The 22,979-nt window shown below is 42.1% G+C and overlaps 1 protein-coding gene across 1 annotated transcript in view; it reads right to left on the bottom strand.

Annotated features, from left to right (window-relative positions):
• The window catches only part of LOC122542683, a 66,507-nt gene that overhangs the window by 5,540 nt on the left and 37,988 nt on the right, over positions 1–22,979 (bottom strand). The window contains exons 11-15 of the mRNA XM_043680660.1: positions 19,766–19,928; positions 13,090–13,239; positions 9,270–9,430; positions 5,848–6,024; positions 5,403–5,544 (exon numbers count right to left, since the gene is read on the bottom strand). Coding sequence (XP_043536595.1) covers positions 5,403–5,544; positions 5,848–6,024; positions 9,270–9,430; positions 13,090–13,239; positions 19,766–19,928 — 793 coding nt within the window. The remainder of the gene's footprint in view (positions 1–5,402; positions 5,545–5,847; positions 6,025–9,269; positions 9,431–13,089; positions 13,240–19,765; positions 19,929–22,979) is intronic.

Raw genomic sequence — 22,979 nt, 5'->3', positions numbered from 1 at the left:
AAAAACCTCTGGGGTTGCCCGACCAAACCTCCAGGGTGAACAGGCTCAACTGCTGAGCAGAGCTGCATCCATTCCAGCTGCAGAACATGGGTCAACAGCAAGACATAATGGGAGGGAAAAGAACAATGGGAGGCACTTTGGTGACAGTGTACCTTTACATAAGGTATCACTTGGAGTTAAAGAGTCATAGAAATGTACAGAACAGAAACAGACCCTTTGGTCCAATCATCCATGCCGGCCACATATCCTAAATTAACCTAGTCCCATTTGCCAGCATTTGACCCATTATTCCTCTAAACCCTTCCTATTCATACATCCATCCAGATGCCTTTAAACGTTGTAATTGTACAAGCCTCCACGACTTCCAGTGGCAGCTCATGCCACACACACACACCACCTTCTGTATGAAAAGGTTTCCCTTAGGTCCCTTTTAAATCTTTCCCCTCACACCTTTAACCTATACCCTCTAGTTTTGGTCTCTCGCCTTCCTGGGGAAAAGGCCTTGTCTATTCATTTTGTCCATGCCCCTCATGATTTTATAAACTTAGAGAAGGTCACCCCTCCACTCAGAGAAAATAGGCCCAGTTTATTCAACCTCTTCCTATATCTCAAGTCGCCCAACCCTGGCAAAATCCTTTTAAATCTTTTCTGAACCTTTCAAGTTTCACAACACCCTTCCTACAGTAGGGAGACCAGAATTGCATGCAGTATTCCAATAGTGCCTTCACCAATTTCCTGTACAACCGCAACATGTCCTCCCATCTCTTAAACTCAACTCTCTAACCAATAAAGGCCAATAAACATACCAAATGCCTTCTTCACTATCCTATCTACCTACAACTCCACTTTCAAGGAACTATGAACCTGCACTCCAAGCACTCTTTGTTTAGCAACACTCCCCAGGACCTTACCATTAAGTATATAAGTCCTGCCCTGATTTGCCTTTCCAAAATGCAGTATCTCACACATATCTAAATTAAACTCCATCTGCCACTCCTTAGCCCATTGGCCCATCTGATCAAAGAATGCAAAGTACCCTGAGGTACTTCTTCACTGTCCATTACGCCTCCAATTTTAGTGTCATCTGCAAACTTACTAACCATATCTCCTAAGTTCACATCCAAATCATTTATATAAATGACAAAAAGCAGTGGACTCATCACTGATCCTTGTGGCACACCTCTGGGCAAAGGCCTCCAGTCTGAAAAGCAACCCTCCACCACCACCCTCTGTCTTCTACCTTAGAACCAATCCTGTATCCACATAGCAAGTTCTCTCTGTATTCCATGTGATCTAACTTTGCTAACCAGTCTATCATGAGGAACTTGTCAAACGCATTATGGAAGTCCATCAAGATCACACCCATCATTCTGCCCTCATCAATCCTCTTTGTTATTTCTTCAAAAAAATTAAGTTAGTGAGACACAATTTCCCACACACAAAGCTGTGTTAACTATCCCTAATCAGTCCATGCCCTTCCAAATACATGTAAATGCTGTCCCTTCCGATTTCCCTCCAACAACCTGCCCACCACCGATGTCAGGCTCACCGGTCTATAGTTCTCTAGCTCTTCCTTACCACCTTTCTTGAATTGTGGTACCATGTTAGCCAACCTCACCTGGGTCTATCGAAGATACAAATATCTCAGCAAGTGGTCCAGCAAACACTTCCCTAGCTTCCCACAGGGTATTAGGGTACACCTGATCAGGTCCTGGGGCTTTATCCACCTTTATGCATTTTAAGATACCCAGCACCACCTCTTCTGTAATATGGACATTTTTCAAGATGTCACTGTTTTTTTCACCACATTCTGTATCTTCCATATCCTTCTCCACAGTGAAAACTGTTGCAAAATACTCATTTAGCATCATCCCCTTCTCCTGCGGTTTTACATATACGTGGCCTTGTTGATCTTTGAGGGTCCCCATTCTCTCCTTTTGTCCTTAATGTATTTATAAATCCCTTTGGATTCTCTTTAACCCTATTTGCTAAAGCTATCTCATGTCTCCTTTTTGCCGTCCTGATTCCCCTCTTACGTATACTTAGAGTCATAGAGTCAGATGTACAGCATGGAAACAGATCCTTCGGTCCGACCCGTCCATGCTGACCAGATATCCCAACCCAATCTAATCCCACCTGCCAGCACCCAGCCCATATCCCTCCAAACCCTTCCTATTCATATACCCATCCAAATCCCTTTTAAATGTTGCAACTGTACCAGCCTCCACCACATCCTCTGACAGCTCATTCCATACATGTACCACCCTCTGCGTGAAAAAGTTGCCCCTTAGGTATCTTTTATATCTTTCCCCTCTCACCCTAAACCTATGCCCTCTAGTTCTGGACTCCCCAACCCCAGGGAAAAGACTTTGTCTATTTATCCTATCCATGCCCCCCTCATAATTTTGTAAACCTCTATAATGTCACCCCTCAGCCTCCGGCGCTCCAGGGAAAATAACCCCAGCCTGTTCAGCCTCTCCCTGTAGCTCAAATCCTTCAACCGTGGCAACATCGTTGTAAATCTTTTCTGAACCCTTTCAAGTTTCACAACATCTTTCCGATCGGAAGGAAACCAGAATTGCACGCAATATTCCAACAATGGCCTAACCAATGACCTGTACAGTCGCAACATGACCTCTCAACTCCTATACTCAATACTCTGACCAATAAAGGAAAGCATACCAAACGCCTTCTTCACTATCCTATCTACCTGCGACTCCACTTTCAAGGAGCTATGAACCTGCATTCCAAGGTCTCTTTGTTCAGCAACACTCCCTATGACCTTACCATTAAGTGTATAAGTCCTGCTAAGATTTGTTTTCCCAAAATGCAGCACCTCGCATTTATCTGAATTAAACTCCATCGGCCACTTCTCAGCCCATTGGCCCATCTGGTCCAGATCCTGTTGTAATCTGAGGTAACCCTCTTCGCTGTCCACTTTTGGTGTCATCCAAATCATTTATGTAAATCACAAAAAGTAAAGGGCCCAGCACCGATCCTTGTGGCTAGTTGGTGTCATCTGCAAACTTACTAGCTGTACCTCTTATGCTCACATCCAAATTATTTATGTAAATCACAAAAAGTAGTGGGCCCAGCATCGATCCTTGTGGCACTCCACTGGTCACAGGCCTCCAGTCTGAAAAACAAACCTCCACCACCACCCTCTGTCTTCTACCTTTGAGTCAGTTCTGTATCCAAATGGCTAGTTCTCCTTGTATTCCATGAGATCTAACCTTGCTAATCAGTCTCCCATGGGGAACCTTGTCGAACACCTTACTGAAGTCCTTATAGATCACATCTACTGCTCTGCCCTCATCAATCTTCTTTGTTACTTCTTCAAAAAACTCAACTCTTCTAAGGATTCACTCACTCTCTGCTGTCTAAACCTGACATATGCTGCCTTCTTTTTCTTGACCAAAACCTCAATTTCTCTAATCGTCAGTATTCCCTACACCTACCAGCCTTGCCATTTACCCTAACAGGAACATACTGTCTCTGGACTCTAACTCATTTTTGAAGGCTTTCCATTTTGCAGCCATCCCTTTACCTGTGAACATCTGTCCCCCCCCAAACCACTTCTGAAAGTCTTTGCCTAATGTCATCAAAATTGGCCTTCCTCCAATTTAGAACTTTAACTGTTAGATCATGTCTATCCTTTTCCATTATTATTTTAAAACTAATAGAATAATGGTCACTAGCCCCAACTGGCACCTCAGTCACTTGTCCTGCCTTATTTCCCAAGAACAGATATTCCTGCAACTTCATCTGCAGATGCCTAGCAGACAAACAATGCAACAAGAACATGCCACGACCCAACACACTAGCCATGCTACCTTATATAAAAAACATCTCAGAACTAACAGCCACACCTCTCCACCACTTGAATTCATGACAGCCCATAAACCGACACCCACGCTCAGACAGCAACTCACCAGAACAAAAGACCCTATACCCATATGTAATTTACAAGATTCCATGCAAAGTCTGCACAAAATACTATATAGAACAAACAGGCAGAAAGCTAGCAGTCTACATCCACAAACACCAACTAGCCACTAAACGCCATGACCAGCAATCTCTAGTAGCCAGACACATACATACATGACAAGGACCACAAATTTAACTGGGACAACATAATGATCAGAAGGACAAGCTAAACAGAGGACAGCCAGAGAATTTGTAGAGGCGTGGCACGCATCCAAGGATTCCCATCAACAAACACACCGACCTAGACCCAATATACTGACCACTACAATGAACTACCAGAACCAGCAACTGGAAGCAGCAGGAACGGAACCAAATGAATTCCAGAAGACACAGTACAGCACCACTTCACAGGAGGCTCAAAAGCACCGAAGGTGTCACTTAGACAGGGAACAAGACATTTGTAAATCAACTTCTCAGCTCGGCAAACATATCCACAACTATGGCAACCAGCACCCAGGATAGAAATCTTTACGCAAACTTTATTCCTACCCCCTATGATGGACTGACCTCCTTGAACAAACTGACCTGACAGCCTCAGTCAAGAAGCATCCAAACTTGTGACATATCCCAAACTGTATTGGCCAGACCCCGTGGTCTAGCTACTATGAAGCTATTGGACTGATGTGACCCACTCCTGGGCTGCTATATGTTTGTGTAAACACTGCTGGCACATGGCGTAGGTGTAAGATTTACATAGGAAGTTGTGGTACAGCAACGTATTCCACCCCACCTCACCCCATCCTTGACCAAGAACTGCTGACCAGCAAGACAAAGTTACCAGGTTGTTACTAATTGACACAGAAAAGAAAGCAAGGCAATTCATGGATGGTGCAAATATACAGGTAAATGCTAAGCAGGCAAGTGCTAGGTGGGCGAGCAAGCCAGCTGAGATAGTATCTAAAGAATGGCGATTCATGCATTGATTGATCTGGTGCAGGTGGCAGTGTGACAATGGAGGAGGGTGGCGGCACAGGTGTCATTAGTAAGCTGGCTGAGAACTCACGGCAGAGGCAACAGAACAAAGATAGACTCTCAGTTATACCTTGTAATGCTTAAGCTGTTCAAAATGGTGCCGGATTACGTTAACAGTTGAAGTTGCATGCTCCCTTTGTCCACATACATTGGCATCTAATACTTGCCAATTCTTCAGCATCCTCATAGTACCTCTCTGATCCACTGTCAAGATGCTTCAGAAGCTCAGAGCTGCATTGCAGAGTGCACCCAGCACTGAAATGCTGCAGGGAGGAAACTTTAAACACAGATACAGACACTGAACTTACAGTTTGGACCAGGCCGCATCTCAGGGCTGCTTGAATTAAACTGAATTAAATGATTTGAATTGAACGATTGCCACTTGCATTTTACAGTAAAATACAGTGAAAATCCATGAATTATTTTCAAATAATACTGCTTACCCTGAATATGTGGAAATTTCACCAGAATCTGGATAGCCCATTGCAGTGTTGTGCTGGTTGATTCAGTTCCAGCCAGAAATAAATTTATCACTGACATCAATAAATTCTCATCAATGAATTCTGAGTCAGGTTTGTGTTTCTCCTGAAGGAAAGCATATCAAATTTACTTCAAAAGCTTAAAAGGCCTTAGTTACTGTTAATGTTTGTCAAAGACAAATTGTGCCTTTATGCAAATTGAACTTTTTTAGCTGCTTATATATAATGCCAGTGGAGTATTAATGACAAGTTTCCAAAATGTGGCCTGTTTTGTTTAGCTGGTAATAACCTAACTTTAAGCCTGTTGGATTCACCAGATCAGCGTCCAGGAAAACCATGTCTTACTGGCAGGAGACAAGACACAAAAATTGGAAACATACAGATTCAGATTTGAAAGTACTTTCAATACCTCATCCATCTTAATAAGGAAACTGTCGATGTAATCCCTGGGGAAATCTTTCTGTAAACTTCCTCTGTGGCTTTGGATCATTTGATTCACAAAGGTTTTCAAGTCTGCCATGTTTTGGAGTATCTTGTGATGAGACCCAGGCAGGAAATCCATGATCTTTGGGAAATTATTGTACATCTGCAAAAACAAACAATATTTTCACTAATAAGTTAGTGCTTCTGGCAAGCAAGAGGCAAAAGGTTAGTGGTGAACAGTTAGTGGGATACTGTTTCAAAAACAGTTTTACCTCCTGGTCTGGTGATGATCAATTGGGATTCAATCCTGATTGAAGATAGGGAAATTTGAGAAAGGTTTACTGGCTCATCTTCTTCACATTGTTTAAAATAAAGGTGTGATATGAGACTACATTATAATAAAAAATGGATGGGATTTCAGCAAGCAATCTCTTGGCACAGAGGATAGAGGATACCAATGTATCTAGCACATCTGGCTAAAGTTAGTTAGGAATGCTCAAACTTGCCTTTTGCATTTACACGCTGTGTTTGCCATTGTCATGAATGTCATGACCCTTCATTAGTTATTTTAACAGCCACCACTATTCACAATTATATATGGCATGACTGCAGATCTTTAATTTGATCAATTTATTAAGTCATCATTTAGCTATCTACAGAATGCTATTTAAGCTGTTTAACATGCATTTAGTTCAGCAGGTGGAACCCTTACTTTAGTATGCACGATGTTGCTTCGTTGTAGAACCAGGGTTTGTTTGCTGTCCTTTCTTTATTTATTTGTGGGATGTAAGCGTCGCTGGCTGGGCCAGCATTTATTGCCTGTCCCTAGTTGCCCCTTGAGAAGGTGGTGGTGAGCTGCCTTCTTGAACTGCTGCAGTCTACACGCTGTTGATAACCCACAATGTCCTTAGGGAGTGAATTCCATGATTTTGACCAACGACAATGAAAGAACAGTGATATGTTTCCAAGTCAGGATGGTGAGTAGCTTGGAGGGAAACTTGCATGGTTGGTGTTCCCATATATCTGCTGTCCTTTTCCTTCTATATTGAAGTGGTTGTGGGTTTGGATGGTGGTGTCTGAGGATTTTTGGTGAATTTCTGCAGTGCATCTTGTAGATGGTACACACTGCTGCTACTGAGCGTCAGTAGTGGAGGGAGTGGATGCTTGTGGCTATAGTGCCAATCAAGCAGGCTCACTTGGTGCTGGGTGGTGTCAAGATTCTTAAGTGTTGCTGGAGCTGCACACATCCAGGCAAGTAGGGAGTATTCCATCACGCTCCTGACTTGTGCCTTGTAGATGAGGGACAGGCTTTGGGGAGTCAGGAGGCAAGTGACTCACCACAGTATTCTCAACCTCTGACCTGCTTTTTTGGCCATGGTGTTTATGTGGTGAGTCCAGTTAAGTTTCTGGTCAATGAAACCCCCCCCAGGGTGTTGGTAGTGGGGGATTTTGTGATGACAACAGCATTGAATGTTATGGGGCAGTAGTTAGGTTGTCTCTTATTGGTGATGATCATAGCCTGGCACTTGATGTGAATGCTACTTGTGATTTGTTAGCTCAAGCCTGGACGTTGTCCAGATCTTGCTGCACTTGAACGTGACTGCTTCAATATTGGAGGAGTTGCAAACAGTGATGAACATTGTGTAATCATTGGTAAATATCCTAATTTCTGACCTTCTGTTGCAAGAATAGTCTTCTTAGACATCTTAGAGTCATACAGCATGGAAACAGACCCTTCGGTCTAACTAGTCCATGCTGACCATATTCCCAAGCTAAACTAGTCCCACCTATCTGCTCCTGGCCCATATCCCTCCAAACCTTTCCTATTCATGTATGTATCAAATGGCTTTGATAAAGCAAGTGAAGGTGGTTGGGCATAGGGCACTATCCTGAGGAATTCCTGCAGAGATGTCCTGGAGCTGAGATGACTGACGTCCAACAATCATGACCATCTTCCTATGTGCCAAGTATGACTCTAACCAGTGGAGAGTTTGCCCCCGCTACCTACTGATTCCAGTTTTGCTAGGACTCCTTTATGTTATACTCACTCAAATGCAGCTTTGCTGTCAAGGGCTGTAACTCTGACCTCACCTCTGGAATTCAGCTCTTTTGTCCATGTTTGAACCAAGGCTGTAATGAAGTCAACACCTGAGTGGCCCTGGTGGAACCGAAACTGGGCATCACTAAGCAGATTATTGCTGAGCAAGTGCTGCTTGATAACACTATTGATGACACCTTCGATCACTTTACGGATGACCAGGGCCAAGGCAGTTCCATTGTTTGGACTAGTCTGGGAGCGCTGCAGCTATATTCTGGACAGTGTGTTATTGGATCTTCCTAGCATGTTGTGCTTTGCACTAGTGCAGCAAACACCAAGGTGATGTGTTGATTGCTAAGGAAATTGGGGGAACAGAAGCAATCTTCCAAGAAGGATGATGAGGACATTAGAAGGTTGAAGCTCTCTTTGTGCATGACAGTGCTCAGCTACATCAAGTGTTACAAATCAGATGGGACTTGATTCACACTGGATGCAGTAGATGAGAGCTGAGTGCAGCAGCCACAGAGGACCGTAAAATAAGGATTGGTCATCATGCTCGCATTTGGTATGTATGTGGGGCCGAACCGATCCTCCATTCGTTTTGTTTGTATTTGTTTTTGCTGGCTATAAGTAAAAGCTCATGTTTGTAATTGTCCAATAGTTGCATTTCTGTAATGATCCCATACTGGACAACGATAAGATGTAGGTCGAGAGTGTGGTGTTGGAAAAGCACAGCATTACAGGCAGCATCCGAGGAGCAGGAGAATTGACATTTTGGTCAAAAGCCTTTCATCAAGAACAATAAGATGTGGGTCTACATTGGGATAGAGTATAGGTGACTCAGGGTGACAGGATGGGATGTGGCTTAAGACAGGTACACTGTGTGGTCTGGTGGATAAACACAACTACGATGAGAGATTGGGGTTGGATGTGCAAGGGAGTGTCAATCATGGCTATGTGCCGTGAACAGTACAGTTTGATGGCTGCTGTTCCATTACATTACCAGTAATAAGTATTGCCAGATTGCCAACATTTGGCTGGGTGTACGGCAGCCTTTTAAAGATGGCATGAATGAAAGAGATACCAGTCTCTTGATGGATATCTGGTAAGTGGCAAGTTCTTCCAGTAACAGTGTTTAGCTACAATCAGGGGAGAAGGACAGCATAGGGTAAGTAGTTAATGAAGTGTGTTTGGTAAGATGCGGTTAGAGATCTTGCTAAGCCTCACGAAATGAAATCCTCCATGCAAGTTCCATTTGTCTCCCATATATGTCTTCACAATTTCTTTATTGAATCAATATTTGAATGTAATCTGGAAATGTATCTAGTTTGGAAATAGTTTCAATAACAATTGCAAAAGAGTTAAAGTACCTGCACTCCAGGTTTGCTGAAAGCATTGCTAATTCCTTCCGTTCTTTCCATCAATGTTAGAAACCTTTCATCTTCATATTCAAACCGGTCTCCAAAGACAATGGAACAGATGATATTTGACACTGCGCATCTCAGCAGAAAATCTGGGTTAAATGGGAGCTCTGATATCATTGAAAGAGAAGGCGTTAGAAAGTTATATAGTGATATACAAGCAACTCAGAAGCAGACATTAACAATTAATAGTTATTAAAAATAAGACGACCCTGTGTTTTAAAAAAAATGTCAACAAGCTGTTTGATAATGGGGATATCACTAATGAATGTGATTCTGTTCTCATTCAATTGCCATTTACGTGCCCTCTCAGTGGGGGAGGGGGTGAGGTAACTCATTGCAGTTGGGGAAAAAGTGATTTATTCACCTCCGCGGTCCAAGAGCTAAACATATGGTAGTGACCTCATCACTCATGCTGAAAACATCCAATTCAATGAATTAAGCCTTGGATATTCTTGATCCTTGTGGTTCATTTACTCACTGTTAGTGAGAAGCTGAACCGTGAGGAATCTCCGGTTAGCTAAGCAATGTATCTTCAGTGTATAGTTGCTTTTAAAATACACTTACATCTTTCTCTAAAGCATGATTTCTGCACCCATATTTGCCTCTCACTGTCTCATTCAGTAAAGTACTCAATGCTTTCTTTACATAAGGAGTGCTAAATTAATACAATCTGTTCACAGTCAGCCTCCAGCAGGTAATAACATAACCACAACTGAGGTGAAGTTTAGTTTTAACCTTTGGAATGTTGTCTGAAATCTCCGATCTCTGCTAGTAGCAAAACAAATACAGTACTTACATCTTCACAAATCACTATTTTCACTAGCCATTATGTGTTTAAATAGATACTTGTCATCTTTGATCATCAGCACTTAATTCTTATTTGACTCACAGTGTTTGTGAGATACTATGCAGAAGTGGTGCTGTGTTTAACAGTTCAAGACTACTGGCTGCATTTCAATGATGAATTGTGTGATAGCACCCTATAAAATATGTATCTTTATCATAAATTTACATTTCTAATGAAGATCCTATCTGTTTGAAAGCATATTGAGATATAGAGGAATCTGGGTGTATTTATGCATGATTTGCAAAACATTAGTATACTGGTACAACAAGTAATTAGGAAAGCCAATATAATGTTATTACTTACTGCAAGGGAAATTTAATATCAAAGTAGCAAGGTATGATTCAGTTATACAGGGCACTGATGAGACTGCATCTGGATTATTGTGCACAATACAGGTCATGTTATTTTAAGGAATTATGTTGGATGCAATTCAGAGAAGGTTTACTGGATCAATGCCTGAGTTTTGGAGTTTTATGAAGAAAAGTTACTCAAGGTTAAGCTTGAACTGCTGAAGTTTAGAAGAGTAAGATGTGACTTGATTGAAACATATAAAGACCCTAAAGGATAGACGTAGAGAGATTGCTTCTTATAGGAAAATCTAGAACTATTGGTCACTATTGAAAACAAAGGTAAGGCAACCTTTGCTTTCTCTCAGGGGTTTGACAGTCTTTGGAATTCTCTTCCTAAAAAAGTTGGTTGAAACAGATCCTTGAATATGTTTAAGGCACAGTTAGATATATTCTAGTTAAGGGTGGTTAAAGGTGTAGATGTGCTACTTTAAGTGCTTGTCTGGAATTTGGAAAATTTAAATCAGTTCGTTTCCGGTTTCCGTCCTTCTCTCGCCTTCACATGGTCCCTCTGATTTTTCCTTTCCTTCTTTGACTTTCTTTCTATTTCCAAAAACAGACAGTCCACCAATATCCATGACAAACCTAGCAACACCTACAGTTACCTCAACTATACTTCCTTACATCCTGCTTCCTGCACAGACTCTATTCAATTCTCACAGTTTCTCTGTCTCTGTTGCATCTGTTTCAATGTTGCCAGTTTCCACCTGCATGCCTCCAACCTCCCCCATCTCCTTTTTGGTCAACCAAGGATTCCTCATATTGATAAGGACCTCTGCCATGCCTGACCCATCTCCTGCACTTCTGTCCTCACCAGTTCTTCTCCTTCCCCGAACAGCAATACGGCTTCCCTTGTCATCACTTCTCACCTCACTAATCTCCAGCTCAAAGTAGCATCCTCGACTACTTCTGCCACCTCCGGTGGAGTATGACCACCAAACAGATCTCCTCCCTCACCCCCACTGTCAATATTCCACAGAGGTGCTCTGGTGCACTCCTCTATTACTCCAAGCAGGATTTATGACTACTTGGAAAACCATAATTTGATTAGAGATAGTCAGCATGCCCTGCTAAGGGGCAGGTTATGCCTCAAAAACTTTATTGAATTCTTTGAGGATGTGACAAAATACATTGATGAAGGTAGAGCAGTGGGTGTGGTGTACATGGATTTTAGCAAGGCGTTTGACAAGGTTCCACAGGGTAGGCTCATTCAGAAAGTAAGAAGGCATGGGATACAGGGAAATCTGGCTGTCTGGATACAGAATTGGCTAGCCCATAGAAGAGAGAGTGGTGGTAGATGGGAAGTATTCAACCTGGAGCTCGGTGACCAGTGGTGTTCCCCAGGGATTGGTTCTTGGACCTCTGCTCTTTGTGATTTTTATCAATAACTTCAATGATGAAGCGGAAAGGTGGCTTAGTAAGTTTGCTGATGACACAAAGGTTGGTGGAATTCTGGATATTGTGTAGGCCTGTTGTAGGTTGCAATGGGACATTGACAGGATGCAGATTTGGGCTGAGAAGTGGCAGATGTAGTTCAACCTGGAAAAGTGAATAGGAAGGGTTTGGAGGGATATGGGCCGGGTGCTGGCAAGTGGGACTAGATTAGGTTGGGATATCTGGTTGGCATGGACGAGTAGGACCGAAAGGTCTGTTTCTGTGCTGTACATCTCTATGACTCTATGAGAAATGCAGATTTAAGATTACAGTCAGATCAGCCATGACATTAGTGAATGATGGAGCAGGCTGAAGGAGCTGAAAGGCCGAACCCTACTCCTAATTCATATGCTCATACATTGGTTCAAAGTTTTGAAAGACAGTATTTAAATGCAAGTCTTTTTTTAAACTTAAGAGATACAAAATGACAGGGTTTCTTTTGTTTTTATAAAGGATGAAAGTATATACAGACCACAAGCAAAACTAATGTCATTTACAAAATATCTTGCAAGAACTGTAACAAATACTACATTGGGCAAACAGGCAGAAAACTAGCCACCAGGATACATGAACATCAACTAGCCACAAAAAGATATGACCCACTCTCACTAGTACCCTTACATACAGATGAGGAAGGACACCACTTTGACTGGGACAACACATCCATCCCAGGACAAGCCAAACAAAGACATGCACAATAATTCCTAGAAGCATAGCATTTCAACCGGAACTCTATCGACAAACACATTGACTTGGATCCCATTTACCACCCCCAGAGAATAAGAACAGGAAATGACATCACCAACCCAAGGAAACCTAAACACATAAATAAAAAGCAGGCCATACCACCAGTGCTTCAACTGGAAGCTCACTGATGATGTTATCTAGTATCATGACAAAACGTCTGAAAACGAACCTTCCAGCTCAGTGAGCAAACCTACATCCAGTTTAAAAGACATTTCAATAAGTTCATCAATAGGAAAGGTTTGGAGGGATAGGGGCCAAGTGCAGGCAGATGGGACTAGTTTAATTTGGGAACACGGTCGGTGTGGACTGGTTGGACTGAAAGATCTGCTTCCATGCTATATAACTCTAAGACAGATTTGTTTCTGAATATTATTTTACTTTAGTCAGAAACCTTGTTTGTTCCTGATAGCTGTAACCAGGCACTGTGCTTCTTCTTGAATCCGCTCTTCAATACTTCTTTTTCCCATTCCAAAATTCTTCAAGGTGCTGAGAGAAAATCTCCGAAGTTGTTTCCATCTCTCACCATTACTGAAGGCAATCCCTACATGAAAGATATTAATATGAGTGAAAATTACCTGAGACAAAATTTTCAGTTCAATGGTTGAAAAAATATTCTCCTCAAATCCCATCTAAGCCTCTTGACTTTCACTTTACAATTAGGGTCCCTTGTTATTGACCCTTCAAATAAAGGGAAAAGCTTTTTTTTTGATCTACCCTTTTCTTGCCCCTTATAAACTTATATACTTCAATCAGATTCCCTTTTGGCTTTCCATGCTCCAAAGAAAACACCCGAGCTTATCCAGCCCCATTTCATAGCTGCAGTAAAGATACTGCTGTACATTGTTCATAATTAGCCAACATCCCCACTTTCTGATGGAAGAATGGTCATTGATGATGTAGCTGAATACTGAGGAACTACTGCAGTGATGTCCTGAGATGATTGACCTTCAATAACCACAACCATCTACCTTTCTGCTAGATATTGCTCCAATGAATGGAGTGATTCTCTCTAATTCCCATTGACTCAACTCCTTTGATAGTGCCCAGTGATTTCATACTCAATCAAATGCTGCCTTGTTGTCAAAAGAAGTCACTCTCATCTTACCTCTGAAATTCAGTTCTTTTGTTCATGCTTGAACCAAGGTTGTAATAACGTCAGGAGCTGAGTGACTGTGGTGGAACCCAAACTGACCAGCAAAGAGCATGTTATTGTTGAGCAATGTCACTTGAATGCACAGTTGATGTGCCTTCTATTACTTTTCTGATGGCCTGAAGTAGACCGATAGAGGTATTTGGTAGAGTTAGATTCTTCCTGTGTTTTATGGACAGGCCAAAGCTGAACAATTTTTCACATTGCTGTGTAGATACAAGTTGATGCCTTGTTCTGCTCCTGGCATGCCTTTCTCCATTCTTCACTGAACCATGGTTGGTCATGCAGTTTGGTAATAGTGATAGAGCAGGAAATATGCCAAGTCATGAAGTTACTAATTATGGTTAGAGTTGTAGAGATGTAAAGCATGAAAACAGACCCTTCGGTCCAACTCATCCAAGCTGACCAGATATCCCAACCCAATCTAATCCCACCTGCCACCACCCAGCCCATATCCCTCCATTCCTATTCAGATACCCATCCAGATGCCATTTAAATTTTGCAATTGTACTAGCCTCCAACACTTCCTCTGGCAGCTCATTCCATACACGTACCACCCTCTGCGTGAAAATGTTGCCCCTTATATCTCTTTTATATCTTTCCCTCTCATCCTAAACCTATGCCCTCTAGTTCTGGACTCACCCCACCCCATGGAAAAGACTTTGTCTATTTATCCTATCCATGTCCTCCTGATTTTATAAACCTCTATAAGGTTGCGCCTCAGCCTCCGATGCTCCAGGGAAAACAGCCCTAGCCTATTCAACCTCTCCCTATAGCTCAAATCCTCCGACTCTGGCAACATCCTTGTAAATCTTTTCTGAACCCTTTCAAGTTTCACAACATTATTCCAATAGGAAGGAGACCAGAATTACACACAGTACTCCAAAAGTGGCCTAACCAATGTCCTGTACAATCGCAACATTACCTCCCAACTCCTGAACTCAGTATTCTGACCAATAAAGGAAAGCATACCAAACACATTCTTCACTATCCTATCTACCTGCAACTCCACTTTCAAGGAGCTATGAAGCTGCACTCCAAGGTCTCTTTGTTCAGCAACACTCCCAAGAACCTTACATTAAGTGTATAAGTCCTGCTAAGATTGGCTTTCCTAAAATGGAGCACTTTGCATTTATCCAAATTAAATTCCATCTGCCACTTCTCAGCCCATTGGCCCATCAGATCAAGATCCCATTGTAATTTGAGATAACCTTTTTCGCTCTCCACTACACCTCCAATTTTGGTGTCATCTGCAAACTTAATAACGATACCTATTATGGTCACATCCAAATCATTTATATAAATGACGTAAAGTAGTAGACCCAGCACTGATCCTTGTGGCACTCCACTGGTCACACGCCTCCAGTCTTGAAAAGAAACCTCTACCACCACCCTCTGTCTTCTACCTTTGAGCCAGTTCTGTATCCAAATGGCTAGTTCTTTCTGTATTCCATGAGATCTAACCTTGCTAACCAGTCTGTCATGGGGAACCTTGACGAACGCCTTACTAAAGTCCACATAGATCACATCCACCACTCTGTCCTAATCAATTGTCTTTGTTACTTCTTCAAAAAACTCAATCAAGTTTGTGACACATGATTTCCCATGCACAAAGCCATGTTAACTATCCCTAATCAGTCCTTGCCTTTCCAAATACATGTACATCCTGTCCCTCAGGATTCCCTCCAACAACTTGCCCACCACTGATTTCAGGCTCACCGGTCTATAGTTCCCTGACTTGTCCTTACCACCTTTCTTAAATAGTGGCACCACATTAGCCAACCTCCAGTATTCTGACACCTCACCTGTGACTATCCATGATTCAAATATCTCAGCAAGGGCCCAGCAATCACTTCCCTAACTTCCCACAGAGTTTGAGGATACACCTGATCAGGTCCTGGGGATTTATCCACTTTTGTGCATTTTAAGACATCCAGCACTTCCTCCTCTGTAATATGACATTTTTCAAGATGTCATCATCTATTTCCCTGCATTCTACAGCTTCCATGCCCTTTTCCACAGTAAACACTGATGCAAAATACTCGTTTAGTATCTCCCCCAACTCCTGCGGCTCCACACAAAGGCCACCTTGCTGATCTTTGAAGGGCCCTATTCTTTCCCTAGTTACCCTTTTGCCCTTAATGTATTTGTAAAAACCCTTTGGAGTCTCCTTAATTCTATTTGCCAAAGCTATCTCATGCCCCTTTTTGCCCTCCTGATTTCCCTCTTAAATATACTCCTATTGCCTTTATTCTCTAAGGATTCACTCGGTCTATCTTGTCTACATCTGACATATACTTCCTTCTTTTTCATAACCAAACCCTCAATTTCTTTAGTCATCCAGCATTCACTACACCTACCAGCCTTTTCTTTCACCCTGACAGGAATATACTGTCTCTGGACTCGTGTTATCTTATTTCTGAAGGCTTCCCATTTTCTAGCCGTCCCTTTACCTGTGAACATCTGCCCCTAATCAGCTTTTGGAAGTTCTTGCCTAATACAGTCAAAATTAGCCTTTCTCCAATTTAGAGCTTCAACTTTTAGGTCATTCCTTTTCCATCACTATTTTAAAATTAATAGAATGATGGTCACTGGCCCCAAAGTGCTCCCCCACTGACACCTCAGTCACCTGCCCTGCCTTACTTCCCAAAAATAGGTCAAGTTTTGCATCTTCTCTAGTAGGTACATCCACATACTGAATCAGAAAATTTTCTTGTACACACTTATATTCCTCTCCATCTAAATCCTTAACACTATGGCAGCCGCAGTCTATGTTTGGAAAGTTAAAATCTTCTACAATAACCACTCTATTATTCTTACAGATAATTGAGATCTCTTACAAATTTGCTTTTCAATTTTCCACTGACTATTAGAGATCTATAATATAATTACAATAAGGTGATCATCCCTTTCTCATTTCAACCCAAATAACTTCCCTGGATGTATTTTCAGGAAACTCCTCACTGTAATACTATCCCTTATCAAAAATGCCACTCCCCCTCCCCTCTTGCCCCCCTTGACCTACTCCCTTTCTGTCCTTCCTGTAGCATTTGTATCCTGGAACACTAAGCTGCCAGTCCTGTCCATCCCTGAGCCACATTTCTGTAATTGCTATGATATCCCAGTCCCATGTTCCTAACCATGCCCTGGGTTCATCTGCCTTCCCCGTTAGGCTCCTTGCAATGAAATAAATGCAGTTTAATTTATCAGTCCTACCTTGTTCTCTGCTTTGTCCCTGCCTGCCTTGACTGTTTGACTTTTGTCAACTGTACCAGTCTCAGATTGATCACTTTCCTCATTATCTCCATGGGTCCTCCCGTTACTTAACTAGTTTAAATCCTCCCGAGCAGCTGTAGCAAATCTCTCTGCAGTGTATTAGACCCCTTCCAATTCAGGTGCAATCTGTCCTTGTACAGGTCACTTCTACCCCAGAAGAGATTCCAATGATCCAAAAAAGTGAATCTTTCTCCCATAGTTCCTCAGTTATGCATTCATCTGATCTATCCTCCTATTCCTACCCTCACTAGCTTGCAGCACAAGGGGTATTCCAGATATTGCTACTCTCGAGGACCTGCCTAAATTCCTGCCTAACTCCTATATTGTCCCTTCTGAATCTCATCCTTTTCCCTTCCTATGTCATTGGTTCTAATGTGTACAATGACCTCCTGCTGGGCCCTCTCCTCCTTGAGAACATTCTGCACCCTCTCTGAGACACCCTTGATCCTGGCACCAGGGAGGTAATAAACCACTGATTTTTCGCTGCTGGCCACAGAAACGTCTGTCTGTACCTCGGACGAGAGAGTCCTCCAACACAATTGAACTCTTGGAACCCGACGTACCCCTCATTGCATTTGAGCCAGTCTCGAAACCAAAAACTTGGCTGTTCGTGCTCTTGTAAATTCCTCATTTCTTCTGTCACTCCAATCAATCCAATCGATCTAATAGGATTTGCAAGCAACGATATTCATTGCAGATATAATCCTCAGTAACACGTAAACTCTCCCTAAACTCCCATATCCAACAAGGAGAGTGTATCACTCTACTAAAAGCTATTTTTGCTTCTTTCAATCTACAGACCCAGAAATTAGCACTGTCTTATTCCTCTATAAAATGCTGCTACAGGCTAATTTAATGCTTATGGCTTATATTTTTAAGTTTAATCAAGAGACATATCTCAATAAAACACATAATCAAGAAAGAATTCTATTGAAGTTGATTACCTACAGTGACTTATGGGTGCCCAGTTTTGAGGTGCTATATCTGTTCGAAATTTCTCTCATTTGGTATGGCCATATGCCACAAAGTTCAATGGAGCGTATCCTCAATGTGTAGATGGGACTTCATCTCCACAAGGACTAAGCCAAGATCATTCCTTCCAAACCCGCTTGTTGGTTCCCTCGCTATTTGCTGCAGACCCAGTCTAACAGTTATTTCCTTTAGGACTCAGTTCAGTCAGTAGTGGTGCAACTACTCTTGGGGGACATCAAAATCCATTCCCCACCAAAGTGCATTCTGTAGCTTTACCACCAACAGTGCTTCTACTTGATGCTTAACATAAAGGAATACTGATTCACCAACTCAGAGGAGAGCGTTGCAGCAGGGTGCACTAAATGGTAATAAACAGGAAGTTTTCTTGCCCATGATAACCTGATGAATAAGATTCTTGAGTTCTGGAGTCAATGTTGAGGACTCCCAGGACAAATCCTTCCCTCCCCAGTGAAATACTGAGGGAATTTGGCAATATCTTTAAGACAAAGATATTAAATCAAGTTTCATCCAATGTATGTGGTTTCGAAAAAAACAGCAAGTTAAATTGTGGGTTCAACTTCCACTACAGGATTTGAGTAGACAGTCAACTGACACTTTCTAATGCAATAACGAGGAAGTAATGTCCCTTAGGTGCCATGTGAAACCCAGGATTTTATGAAAAATCCAAATGTTTTCTCGTGGTTTAGCCAATATTTATCTCTTAACCAACATCACCAAAAACAGTTCTTAACTTATCATTCAACTTATTACTTATTGGCTGCCACATTATTCTGCATAATGGTAGTAAATATAGTTCCATAAGCACACAGTTCAGTGGTTATTAAAATATTTGATATAACATGATAATAGAAAAGTTGCTTTGTAAAAGCATGTTCCACAAGAATGAAAGTAAACAACTGAATATCCCGGTTTTTATTTTCACTTTTTAAATTAACAACAAAGCACCATAAATTTAGCATTATCACTGAGATAATGAGGGAAAAGTCAAAAGAAAGACATTTGGTAAGTCCCCATGGCTGCTGCAGTGGAGGCACATTTGGGTTCCTCACAGCATCTGCATCCAGCACAAACTCATGAAGGAAGCGGCAGAGGGGAGGTCGAGCCCACTACGTGACTTGGCAGCATCAATGGTGGCTGCATCGGTGAAGTATGCCCAGAGCGGACTCTTAGCAGCGGAATCCAGTTTGGGCCGGTGCAGCATTGGTGATGGCTGTGTTGGTGAGGTGCAGTGAGGACTCCTGGTGGCAGTAGTGTTGGTTGAGGTAAGGTGGCCCCAGAGAGTGACAACTCTTGTTCCAACAGGTCAGCAAGGGGACCTTGGCTGGCGACTCCAAGCCCATGGCTGAGTACTTAACAAGAAGGACTGTAAAGTTCAACTTTATTTCTCTATTTTTCTGTCTTTTATATTCTATGTTTTGGTTTATTTTTCTATGTTTTAAAATGTGCTGGAGAGTGACAACTCTCGACATCACTTTTCATTGTATTTTGTAACAAAATACATGTGATAATAAATAAATCAAATGACCTAATATACAAGCTCAATGGAGTAATGGCCATCTGTGTTGTATTTTATTTAAGTAAATGCTGAAACCTTGTGGGGATATAAACAGAAACAGTAAATTGAACAGAGAATAAACAGGTTTCTCACCGTAGCCATCTGAAACTTTTTTGAGGATCGGTAAAAGATACCTGCCGCTGAAATCATACCCTCTCTCAATCAAACCTTCTTTCAGAGTCTCAAAGCCACACAACACCACTACAGGAGTGCCACCAAACCAGAGAGTGAATACTGGACCATATTGCTTGCTCAGCTGTAGAGACACAATAAACAACAACTGCTAAAAAGATGCTGAACCATGGACAACACCACAATATCTACTAACCCAATTGTATTATCCAACATATTGAATGAGGGAGAGACTTACAAATCTGTTGTTCAGAAAACAGCTGGCCTTTTAAACTGTGGGGAGACACATGGTTAAATCTCATCTTGGTGTTGTCCAATGTCCAAACACATGCATTGCCAGCCAGATAAGCTGATTAACAATCCAGCGGCAAAAATCCTGTATCGTCCTTTTTTCCTCACCTGTGTCTCGGAGACTGGTTATATAGAGTTCCACACAAACTCAGGGCATCACAGCTCAGGCATCTTTGATTCGTCCAGTTCTAATTTGCACAGATCAATTTACTTAGAAATTCAGGCACTTAGCAGAGTACCTAGTTTATATTTCTTTTTTGGCTCATTAGAATCAGGAATGTTAATATTAAAGAATGGAATATGTCATTTGATGTATCCAGTTCTAATTTTTGACATTACCTGTTGAGGTATGTGATGATGCTGATCCTTTAACAAGGTTATATTGTCCTTGGCTATTTTTTCCCAGGGAGTTCACAAAAGCAGCAATTTCGAAAGGTCTGGCTTTCGATGGAATTTGAGGCCAATTTGATTATAGCTAACAGATACTGCCTCAGGCAAAAGGCTTTTAAGTTTAAAAAAAAACATTTTTAAAATGAAAGGGGAGCGGTCAATTCTCCCAGCTCGGCTTTACTCTGGTTTGGTTTGGTTTTTGGCAGTCTGCCTATTCACTAAAAGCAGTCAGGCAGTTTTAAAGCTGTACCCAAAGAAGCAGGTCCACGCTCTCTCTCTGCCATTTCTGCTAGAAGACCCTGTGTTTGATTTTACCTTTTGTGCCAAGGGGTGTTTATGGGGATTGTTGCAAGTATTGGGAACAGCATCATTAAGTTGGGAAGATCTGTTGAGTTTTCAGATATGTTAACTTATTCAGTACTCTGTTCTCTTTTGTTTGTGTTTCATTTGGTAATCTTGTAAATACATTCTGTTTTATTTAAAATTAAGTGGTTTGACCAGCTGCATCACTCCTGGAATATCCACTGTACACCTGCTTAAAACAACTCACAAATATTTGAGAAGATTTGTAGCTGAGGTTGAGGTCCAGGTTGTACGTTTGCTTGGTGAGCTGGTAGGTTTATTCTCAGACATTTCGTCACGATGCTAAGTAACATCATCAGTGAGCCTCTATTGAAGTACTGTGTTCTGTCCTGCTTTCTATTTATGTGCCTTCCTCTGTCAAGGTGGGTGATATCATTTCCAATTCCTTTTCTCAGAGGTTGGTAAATGGGATCCAAGTTGATGTGTCTATTGATGGAGCACTGGTTTGAATGCCAGGCCTCTAGGAATTCCCATGCATGTCTCTGTTTAGCTTGTCCTAGGATGGAGGTGTTGTATCAGTGGAAGTGGTGTCCTTCTTTGTTTGTGTATAAGGATACTAGTGACAGATGGTCACGTCTTTTGGTGACCACTTGCAAGATTTACTTCTTGCTTTTGAAATGTAATGGGAAACATTGGACTGTTTTTCTCTATATCGAAAATCTTACTTTTCTCATTCTCTCCATATTCTTCAAACTTTCTCACTATTTAGGGAGACTTGATAGAAGTCTATAAAATTATGAGATGCATAAATTGGGGAAAAAAGATTCTGTCAACCTTGAGTTGAAATGTCTAATACTAAGGGGCATGCATTTAAGCTGAGGGGGGAGAAATTCAAAGGAGACGTGAGGGGCAAGTTTTTCTTTTGCACAGAAAGTGGTAGGTGTCTGGAATTCACTGTTGGGGGTATTGGTGGAGACTGATACTATAGAGGCATTTAAGGGGCTTTTAGATAAGCACATGAATACGCTGGGAATGGAGGGAAATGGACCAAAGGCAGGCAGAAGGGATTAGTTTGATTTGACATCATGTTGGGCATGTCATGGGCTGAAGGGCCATTTCCTGTGCTGTACTGTCCTATGTTCTATTTCCCATGTTCTTTATACTATGGAAAAATTATAAATCACACAACACCAAATAAACCTGTTGGACTATAGATTAGATTGTCTACAGTGTGGTACAGGCCCTTTGGCCCAACATGTCCACACCGACCCTCCGAAGAGTAACCCACCCAGACCCACTTCCCTCTGATTAATGCACCTAATACTATGGGCAATTTAGCATGGCCAATTTACCTGACCTGCACATCTTTGTGACTGTGGGAGGAAACCAGAGCACCCGGAGGAAACCCACGCAGACACGGGGAGAATGTGCAAACTCCACACAGACAGTCGCCCGAGGCTGAAATCGAACCTGGGACCCTGGTGCTGTGAGGCATCAGTGCTAACCACTGAGCCACCGTGCCACCCATTGTGAGATTTTTAACTATGTCCACCCCAGTCCAAACTGGCACCTCCACATTATGGAAAAATTAAGCTCACCATTTTCAGTACAATACTGTACTTCCTTGGGAGTGCTGCTGAATCCAATCAACCAGTCATTCCTGAACACTCTTCAGCAACCATAACTAAGAAATAGACTATAATAAATATTGAGACCATGAAAGGTGCTATGTAAATAGTATTCTTTTATCCATTAAAGACAATGTTGGGTTTGGCTGTGCCACACTCTTAACAGGTCACTATTGCTCGCTATGCATACAGTTTTACTAGTCAAAAGTGTGGCGCTGCAGGAGAGTCGACGTTTCCAGTATAAGAGGTAAAAACAATGACTGCAGATGCTGGAAACCAGATTCTGGATTAGTGTGCTGGAAGAGCACAGCAGTTCAGGCAGCATCCAAGGAGCAGCAAAATCGACGTTTCGGGCAAAAGCCCTTCATCAGGAATAAAGGCAGACAGCCTGAAGCGTGGAGAGATAAGCTAGAGGATGGTGGGGGTGGGGAGAAAGTAGCATAGAGTACAATAGGTGAGTGGGGGAGTGGATGAAGGTGATAGGTCAGGGAGAAGAGGATGGAGTGGATAGGTGGAAAAGGAGCTGGGCAGGTAGGACAAGTCCGGACAAGTCATGAGGACAG

The sequence above is a fragment of the Chiloscyllium plagiosum genome, chromosome 41 (assembly GCF_004010195.1).
Source record: "Chiloscyllium plagiosum isolate BGI_BamShark_2017 chromosome 41, ASM401019v2, whole genome shotgun sequence".
Classification (NCBI taxonomy): Eukaryota; Metazoa; Chordata; class Chondrichthyes; order Orectolobiformes; family Hemiscylliidae; genus Chiloscyllium; species Chiloscyllium plagiosum.
The sequence above is the reverse complement of the archived record's forward strand: the minus strand, read 5'-3'. Positions and strand labels throughout refer to the sequence as shown.